A 10070-nucleotide genomic window follows, 5' to 3' on the forward strand; every position below is an offset into this window, starting at 1 on the left:
GGAAGGGATGAAACGCTGTGTTCCCCGCTGACACGGCAGCAGCAGGGCTGTTAATGGCAGACTTTGTCAAGGAGATGTTCGTTCTGGGGTGTTGCTTGAGACCTGAAGCTGGTGCTTGGTTTTGCTTGTCACTCCTCTGCCAGCAGTAGCAGGTTGTCCTTCCTCAGTGAACCATCAGGGTGGAAGGGTGTGCAGGTACACCTGTCTCCAAAGAAAACAATTATGAACCAAATATTTAAAATCATGCAGCTGCCCTGGAAATGGGGAACAGGTTAGGAAAAACTTCATGCTTTGCGATGCTTTTCATGTGCTTTCTCTATTCAGGGCATTTCAGGATCCTCATATTTGAGTCTCTCTACGGTGAAGACAAATAAAAGGACTTGTTTAATTGTCAACACTGAGGCAGAAAGGGATTGAAGGGAACCATCAGTTACAGCAGCTAATTGACAAAATCATGAGTTGGCCAGAGGGAACGTGTGTTCTGCTGGACCATTGAACAGCTCCATCATTTACCAGTGTGGAACAAAACTGATGCTCAAGCCCCAAATATTCAGGTGGGAGTGTTGTAAATGACTGTTAAAAATGACTGCTTTTCACACTGGCTGTGCCAGCGTGAGTGATGAGGACTTTCTTTAAGTGGCTGCACTTGCGTGATTATACATGTGACTGCCCAACCCTCCTCCCTTCCCTTAACTTTTGAACCAGATCTTTCCAGACCAGGCTGGAGGACAGGGGGTTGAGCCACTTCATTTCTAAAGGCTTCACGAGAGTCAGCAGCCAGGGAAAGTCAGGCTTCCTCTTTGGTTTCCTTAATGGAAGGAACAGCTAACAAACCGTGGTCCATTGGAGGTCAGAGGGGCTGGGCTGATGAGGCACGTGGCAGGGGGTGACATCCCTGGGCCATTTGGTGCCGTTGGTTTGCTGGTCAACCCAGGTTGCTGGCAGCAGCTGGGGAGGGGTCAGCCCCAGCCAGAATTAAATGTGCCTTTATCTTCTCACATGCAGGTTTCACCTGGTGCGGTGCAGTGGGCTGTCGCGGGGGAGCGATGCATGGGACTGCTGAGGACTGATATGCTCACTGATGAGCATGGACCACCGTGGGCTTCCACCAGGCACTGTCCCTGAGGGTCCCACAGACACAGCTGTGCCCTGCTCTCCACCACGAGCTGAGCTCCTGCTCCTGCTGGGACACTGGGACATCGCCGCCTCCTGCGGCAAATGATGAGCAGGAGGTTGAGTCAGCCAGGGCAGCAGGAGGTCTCATCGCCCCTGGTCCGGGATTGCTCAAAGGAGATGAAGACGCTCATGTGGACCCAGTAGGGCATCCCAAATGCACAGAATGTGCTTGAAGTGATTTTTGCTAATGGGGGCAGGGGCACCGGTCACCGCAGAATGCACCAAGATGAAAATTTAGAGGAACACATTATTGTTCCTCAACATGCTGGTAGATGGCTGTGTGCCGCCTACCAGCACATCTATGGAAAAACGGGGCGTCCATTCCCATCCCTTTCACATCACCTTGGCTCCCATTTTTCTAAAATCCCTAGTTTCTATCCTGTCTCACAACCAGCAGACGAGCCTCAGAAAGCTTTGCTTTTTGCTACCCCTCCCTGTGCCTGAAGACACAGATTTTCTCAAGGCAACCCAGCTGGTGCAATTTCTGCCCACAGAAGAGGGACTGAGGCTATTCTATAAGGAGGAATATTTCAGAAAGTTTTCAGTGGACAAATACCCCTGGAAAACTGCTCATGCATGCACATGCCTGAAGACAGTACAATTTTGCCTTCAACATGCCTTTTTTACACTTTCTTTTCCTATACAAAGTGTGATACTTTTCCCAATTCAGAACCCCAGTTCTGATCCACACCAAGTGTCACCCTCTGGACCCGGTGCCCTTCCCTCCCCTTCACGGGGAGATTTGTCCATCATTTTGCCTAGATAGTGCTGTGGTGCTGACAGCCCCTGAAGGCAAGGAAACCAGCTGGGAGTGCGTGATGGGACCCAAGGGGTTTGGTCTGTCTGGGCTCAGTACTCCTCACCTGCCTAAGTGCCTGCCTGCAGCTGCTGCGTCTGCTGCTGGTGCCCATCCCACATCCTCTGCCGTGCCTGGGGTAAGTGCGGGTGGGCTGCCTGCAGGGGAGTGGAACAGAGGTATTCCTCCCATGCAGGGGCAATGGGTTTGAGGGCTTGAGTCAACGCAAGAAGTTACACAAGTCTCTGCTGGAAACAACAAGCCAGCATATCAGAGAAGTTCAAAGACTGCTTTACTTGCTAAACAATTGCTTTACTAAGAATTAGTCTTTTTCCTACGTATTCAGATGGGCTTGGTCTGACAACCAACTCTAAAAATTGACTTTGGTGAATAACTATAAATTTCCCTAATTTTCTCAGGTGTTATGTGAATAGGACAGATAAGTTTATTTCTACAGTGACTTTGCTCCCACTGGGGCCAAGAAAGGGCTTCAGCTCCATGGCTTTAGGTCCTTTATGCTCTCAGCTGCCCTTTTCATCACCCCAGTTCTCCCTCTCCCACACTGCTCGGTTCGGTTTCTGTCAGCTTTTTTCCTTCCTTCTGTGGGCAGTCAGCACTAACGTCTGTCCCTGTGTCTTCCCCTTAGCCAGGGAAGTGGGTGGTTGAACAGCTTCTCTGGGGCTGCCCTTGTGCTGCTGGATGCCATCAGCACTGTGGTGTGCAGAGCTGTTTGCAGGCACAGCTGCTGTCCTGTGCAGGCCTTCAGGCCTGACCCTTTGTCCATGTGAAATCTTGATTTATTTTTTTCTAATAGTAGATGAAGTCTCAGAGTGTGCTGGTGTGTGTGCAGACAAATTCTGGAATAAATAGTAATCATCAGCTCCTCAGTTACACAAAATGTATTTATTTCCAGCTGAATAGAGGTGCGTGCATGAGGCTGTGCTGTTGTGACCGCTGGCCGCTCAGCTGGTGCTTTTAAGATGCACTAAATTTAACTACATTTGCTGAGAAGCCTGCTTGGAATTTTTCTCTGGAAATTTCCCCCACCTGGCCTTGCTTCGTGCTGCTGAGCATGACCCATGCCCCGGGCCATGAAGCTGCCCCAGAAGGCAGCCTGCCTGGAGTGCTAAATGGGGACGCAGTGTTTGCTGTCTGGTTTTGCACTGTTTGCCATCGGGTTTTCTAATGGCCTCAGGCAGATGAAACACCACTTCGGGTTCTCGGTCATAGCTGAGCCTCTGAATCTCTTCCTTTCCATTTAACCTTTTTGTCAGCTGTAAAGCACAAATCCATTTTCCTTCCATCAGGGTTAGTTTGGTTAATTGACCTGCAGGTTTAGCTGATAAAGCTCCCTAAAACATCATACATTTTGCCGTGCTTAAACAAAAAGGGAAGAAATCAATACAGAGTCAATTATAATGGGGCTACTTCTCGTCTCAGAGTGAGATGTTATCTCTGGTGCCCTGGCTGCATTTGGTCCAGCACAAACATTGGCTGCAGAGCCCTGCCCCAGCTGCCCTGGCCACCCTGCTCTCACCCTGCCTGTGCTGCTGGGCAGCGTCTGGGCACCTCACAAAGGGCTGAGCACCAAATCTCCCCAAACCCGAGGCACTTAAAGGATGGGGGCTACAACTGGGGTGATGGTGGTGTAGGGGGGTATGACACACAGTAAATGCTGCTCTGCTCTCTCATCACTTGCTGCTGTACACAGCCCAGACACCAGTCCTGTGGCTGACCCACTGTGGCCTTGGTTGATGTGATGGATACGCATGAGGGCAACTGTGCAGATGTTTCTTGGCTCTCAGGAGCCTGTCCCCACCACGTTGTTATAGCTGGGGTGTGTGGGCTGTCCCATAGCAGGGCTGTCATTCCAGGATGATCTGTTATTTCAGACCCCTGGACCCTCGGTGCATGAGATGTCGGCTTCCAATAGGACTGGGTCCAGTCCCCTGACCTTCATCCTCACTGGGATTCCTGGTCTGCCGATGAGCAGCTACTGGATGGCATTGCCTCTCTGCTGTCTGTATCTCCTCATGGTCCTGGGGAACTGCACCTTGCTCTGCATGATAAAGATCGACCACAGCCTCCATACACCCATGTACTATTTCCTCTCCATGCTGGCCATGGCAGACCTGGGCTTATCTCTCACCACCCTGCCCACCATGTTGGCTGTTTTCTGGTTTAAGTCCACCTCCTTCCATTTTGAGGCATGCATTGTCCAGATGTACTTCATCCACTCCTTCTCTGAAATCGAGTCTGGGGTCCTGGTGGCCATGGCCTTCGACCGCTTCATTGCTATTTGCTACCCTTTGCGCTATGCTTCTGTCCTGACAAGCACCCTGATAATGAAGGCAGGAGCAGCGATCTTCATGCGGGGCATCTGTGTGGTGCTCCCTGTTGCTGTCCTCATAAAGAAGATGCCGTTTTGTAGGTCCCGTGTCCTGTCTCACTCCTTCTGCCTGCACCAGGACCTGCTGAGGCTGGTTTGCGGGGATGTCAGGGTCAACAGCTTGTATGGGCTGACCATGGTGATACTCACCAAGGGCCTGGACTCCCTGACTATCCTCCTGTCTTACATGATGATCACCAGGGCTATCTTGAGCATCATCTCCCAGGAAGCACGAGCCAAAGCCTTTAGCACGTGCATCTCCCACCTCTGCGCCATCCTGATCTTCTACATCCCACTCATTGGCCTGTCCATCACGCACAGGTTTGGGAAGCACCTGCCCCCCCTCACTCACACACTCATGGCCGATGCCTATCTCCTGGTGCCGCCGGTCCTGAACCCGCTCGTGTACAGCTGGAAAACCAAGCAGATCCGCAGGAGGATCCTCATCCTCCTCTGTCAGAGAAGGAGCCAGCAGCATGTCTAGCCCTGGAGAGACAACGTGCCAAGGTCAGTCTCCTCCTCCCTTTCCTCTCTAGGTAGGTTGCTCACAGGCAATACCCTGTCTCGGAGAAAAATCATTCACGTTGCGTCGCTTCCCAGGAGAAACCAGTCACCCCTTCTGCAGTACAGCTCTTTTCCTTCCCATGGAGGGATGGATTATGGCAATTCACTTTATTCCACCTCCCGTTTCGGGATGTTCCACTTCTCAGCAACTCTGCAAGAGGGCAGAGCTGGCACAGACATGTGATGAATCTGTCCCTGTTCCTGCAGGCAGGGAGAGAGGACTGCTGAGAGCAGGCTCTGGTCCAGGGACTCACTGCTAATGGCAGCTTTGGTCCCTGAAGAAATACAGTGTTACCACTTGTGCTTTTAATTACAAATGTCCCTACATCCTTTGATTGTATTAAACTCTCAGTTCCCAGGGTTGTGTGATCACATGCGACTCCTCAGCTTTTGCTATACAAATAATGTGATTCACATCTTCACAGTTATGAAGTTTTAACTCCAACTGCTGCCTGTACATCTGCTAGTGAGGGAATTAACAGGAGACAGAGCCTTCAGCTCTGGGAAGATGGCCATGAGCATCCACCAAGTTTTACCTTTCCTTTTTTCACTTTGGTGCATCCCATTACGCCACACTCACATGCAGCTTCTCTCCTCTTGCAGTCAGCAGTTCCAGCACAGCATGCAGCGGGGCTACGATACTGCAAAATGGCCCAGGCTAGCTGCAGCTCTGATGGCCAGGATTCAGGTGTCAAAAGAAGATCAAGCCTTCACAATCAGTGTTCCCAAAGGGCTGACTGGCATCACCCAGACAAAACTATGAGCTGTAGACAGCTTGTTTCCACGTTCCTGCCGAAACTGGCAAGCTGCTTTGATCTGCCAGCAAGATGTTGGAAGCTGGGGACCTAACCATGGAGACCTGTACTCTCAGCAGTGTTACACTGTGCAAACATCACATGCAAGTTGTTGTGTGGACACTAGAACAAGCACTTTAACATGTGTTTGGGTGTTTTGCTGATTGTAGTGAGTGAGTCAGACTGGGGATGCTGTGGGGAAGAGCAAACGCTGCTGTACTCAGCTTGTGGATGGTACAGAGCAGTTCCTGGAGGTGCAGAATAATTGCCTGGGCTGCTTTGAGGTTTATGCATCTGATGTTTGTCAGCTGTTAACAAATCTGGTGGCTGTTGTGAACCTTTTGCCCCACAGAGAAAATCCACAACTGGGCTAAACTAAGAGCACCTCATTTGTTTCAGCCAAGCCATGCTGATTGACACTGGGGCTCTGAGTCACGCAGCCCAAAGCAGTGCCTGCCTCTCCTTCCAAGGACAGGCGTGATACAGCAATTTGTCTGTCCTGTGTTAAATGGGACTTCCCAGCCCTCCTGGAGATGGCCTTTCACTCATGAACAGAGTGCAGCTAATGCACTGCAGTTCTGAAAGGTCTGTGTGCTGAGTACTGGGATTTGTAGTAATATTAGTTTGTATTTATTCTATGTTTGTATTTATTCAAAAATCATCTCACTCACTTTCCGGAGTATCTTGGCCAGGTACCCTGAGCCTACCCTGAGGCTTGCGTTAGCAAAACATGCAGCTCCCCTAAACCCGCCTGTTCTCCAGCTGGCTGTGAGTCACAGCGATTTGCTGGCTTCATTTAATAATTGACAGGACCACGCGTCTTCCCAGCGTTCGCTGTTTGCTTTTCTATGTTTGACTTTCCATTAATGGCGCCAAAAGTAATAATGTACATTCCAATTTTTCTACAAGTGCTTTCCACCTGTCGATTCCTTTCTCTTATCTGCATTTGCTCAGCCCTGTACTTACATATTTGTGAATATATATTATTCACAAAATTCTCTCTTGCCAGCAGAAAGTGTAAATTGTCATCTTCACACCAGCACCTCCTATGTCAGGTAAGTACAGTAGCTCTGATAATGCTATAAAGGGATGTGAAAATAAATCATGTCCAATTGCTGCCTCGCTTGCTTCTTATTCTGGTCAACATCTGTGTTTTTTCCAATCTCGCATTTTAATTGGGTCAGCAAATTTCCGACTGAAATAGCTAACCACACACAACCCTTGCAGTGGACTCAGCTGGTTTTGTATCAACAAATTTCACAGAGAATTTCTTCCAAGAAAGGGAGAAGACTCTACAGCAGCACCCCTTTCTTGCTGGTACAACTTCATCTGCTCTGCAGGACACAAAAATAGGCCCCAGATGAACTCAAAGGGGGCCATAAACAACCTCTGAAACTGGGACAGTTTTGGGATACTCTAACGCATACCAGTGAGATATTTGGGAGATCTTTCATTTTATTATTTTTGGTAGCAGCCATACAAGTCTTCTGTTTATGTATCATGGGATTTCATGGTTCTGAGGTCCTGTTTAGTTTCAGGGGACTTTATAGTAAATCAACATGAATGGAGTGATCCTGAGAAGGGTTACATGCTCACTGGGAAGAAGTTTGGTTTTTCTTTGGAATTGGACATGGGCTCATCTTCTGACCTAGTTTTAAGCCACAAAGTCCTCTGTTTACACCTCTATATCCGTATGTTTGCACATTGCCAGACAGAGCAGCTTTTAGCTCCAGCAAACAGATTTCATACATCAATCTCAGCCTTGAGAATGAAGTAGATCATGGCTGAGGCTAAAATGAATTGAACATTTTAAGTATACAACACAGGAGCACCGTAACAGGAAATACAGCTTTTCAAAGTGCTGAGAAAAAATTCTAAAAATCTAGCTTCTCTTAATGAAGTTCCCCTAGATCCAGCTCTGCATTCAGTGTCCCAGTGGTGGTGGGTGAGTCAGTGCAGTCCGTGGAGCTGTGGAGCATCTCTGCTCTAAGGTGAGCTGAGCTGCTCAGTAAGGTCAGGCAAGAAAACCTCAAAGTAAATCTCACCGTTGAATCCACATCCGACATAGGGAACCCTTCATCTTATATTTCACCCTCTGCATCCGACCCACTGGGGTGTTGAGGAGCTTTCTAGGTCATGTATCAGCTCTTGATCCACAGGTATCCCTCAAGAAGCTGAAGTCTATTAGTTGGTGGTGGGCTGTGCTGGGCAGGTTTCAGGATTTGCAGAATAATCCTAATCTCCAGCCGTGGGAGAAGGTGAGGCAGCGTGGCTGCCAGTGTCCCTGATTGTGACGGACCTGGACAGCCCATGCCTGGGAGCCGCTGCCGCTGTCCCCTGTCCTCCTCCTCCTCCTCTCGGCACCTCAGCTGCGTCTCTTGGCTGTACCACTGGGAAAGGTTCTTGCAGAGAAAGGGAGTCATTCCCTCTCAAAGTTGATCGATTTCAGAAAGCCGTGATCCTGCCTCGGTGACCAGACATCCTCTACAAGTCCCTTTTGACCAAACTGTCTGTGACTTCTGTGACTAGCATAGGACAGGCAGTGTAAAACTGGAGCATCATGGCTTTCATGATCTTTAGGGCAGTTGATAGGCGTTCGTCTCTGCTTCAGCTGCAGGGCACTGCATTGCTGACTTGGGGCTGTAGTATCCAGAAACAAGAGTTCAGCAAACAGCATCTTTTCAATCATCAGATATCCATCCTGATAGGCAGGAAAAATAATTGCAAATGCGTGACCAGCAACAAGATTCTGACCACTCAGCCTCAGTAACTCAGATTTCGATTATGAAATCTGCTTGATTCTTATCCCAGTGCCTTTGGACAGCAGAGCCATCTGATAACATCTCTCAATTGCCAGACTGAATTTCCACTGGCTTGATGATGTCACAGTGATTTAATTTGAGAAGTGATAGCAGTTAGCAACGTAACCTTGTTACTATCTCACCTCATAGCTCTGCTTTCATTTCCTCAGTGCTCTTACTGAGATACCAGTGGTGATATCTTCTTAAAATCATGGCATAAATCTGACAGCTGCTCTGCTTTTTAGGAGACAGTGTTAACCCAGCTGACCAGGTGCAGCCTTCCCCTTGGCACAAACACTGGGAGACACAACATTTTAGCACGAACCAGAAGACCTTGCTGTTGCTGTTGTGGTGCAACCCAGTGCTCTGCTCTGTAATGCAGAGAAATTGCAGCAGACTGATAACGGTGAATCAACACATTCGACCTTATCAGAATGGAACTGTTTCAACCTACAGAATACAAAATATGTCAGCGAGATCAGAACCTGAAAAATTTTCAACCTTTGGAAAATCGTATCAGAGAATTTTGGCCTATCTAAACCTTGCATTACAAAGACAAATGTGAAATACCTGTGGCACACATGCATCTTGATCCAGATGGGGCCAGACAACCTGGAAACCTTCTGTGTTAATTAATTCGCACAACTCTTCTTTTTCTTCCTGAGAAGGAAGTGCTCATATAAGGCAGGCCATGGCTGTTTCTGCCCCCAGCAAGTGCTTAGATTTATTTAACCCCATTTTAGACACTTGGTGAAAGTTTCCCATAAGAGTGCAGGTGCCTGAGCCTCCCTTTGTCACCTCTAGCAAGAGACGGGCAGCTCACACATATGGGCAGGAGACGTTTTGTCTCTGCTGGTGACACAGGGGAAAAGGAAAGCTGCTCTTCTAATAAAGATCATGCTGCTATGTGTAACAAGCCTTTCTTCCCACACTGGTGTTTTCCCCTGGTTATTTGAATTTTGCTGTCCTAAATGGCTGTAGGTGCTTTCTGTGCTGCTTTGGCGATCGAATGGTCTCTCTGCAGCTCACACAGTGCCTCTCCTTCTGCTGGCCATTCCTGCTGCAGCAGTGCTGCAGAAGAGGAGCATGAGGAGGTAGGAACTGTGCCTGTAAGGAGACCGCTAGGGAGCAACGCTCGACTGACAGCCGCAGCATGCACCACTAAGTTTTGGGAGCAGGCAATGCTACTCTCTTTGAGATCACACATAGGCAGTGCCTGGGGCAGCAGGTTTCTCAGTTTTGCCTCAACATTCCTTCCAATCAGGGCAAACTCATTGTATCCCAGCCCTAATTTACAGCCCTCAGATAATGTCAGTCTGCTGGTGGAGGTTTGCTGTACATGATGCTGCCTTAGTTTGTGTTTCACCAAATTGTATGCAGGTCATGTTGGCCTACATTCACGTCTCAGTTGCCTGTGACTCACCTCTGTCCACCAGCTTCACTTAATATGGGAAAATGAGATACAGGGCTCTGCAGTGTTTGCAGATTTCTCTCAGACTGTTTGATTTTCCACCCCACACATTAAAAGCAGAGAGTTTGCTGTCTTTGTG

General features: G+C 48.8%; 1 protein-coding gene across 1 annotated transcript; it reads left to right on the forward strand.

Annotated features, from left to right (window-relative positions):
• Positions 1 to 3888: 3888 nt before the first annotated feature.
• On the forward strand, positions 3889 to 4845 carry LOC118259786 (olfactory receptor 51H1-like). The gene has a single exon (XM_035569550.1). The coding sequence runs from the start codon at positions 3889 to 3891 to the stop codon at positions 4843 to 4845; it is 957 nt and encodes a 318-aa protein (XP_035425443.1).
• The last annotated feature ends 5225 nt before the right edge of the window (positions 4846 to 10070 follow it).

This window comes from Cygnus atratus, chromosome 1 (genome assembly GCF_013377495.2).
Source record: "Cygnus atratus isolate AKBS03 ecotype Queensland, Australia chromosome 1, CAtr_DNAZoo_HiC_assembly, whole genome shotgun sequence".
NCBI lineage: Eukaryota > Metazoa > Chordata > Aves > Anseriformes > Anatidae > Cygnus > Cygnus atratus.

What these genes read in the sequence shown, in the direction of transcription:
- LOC118259786 (XM_035569550.1), top strand. Translation starts at nt 3,889, where the DNA reads ATGTCGGCTTCCAATAGGACTGGGTCCAGTCCCCTGACCTTCATCCTC.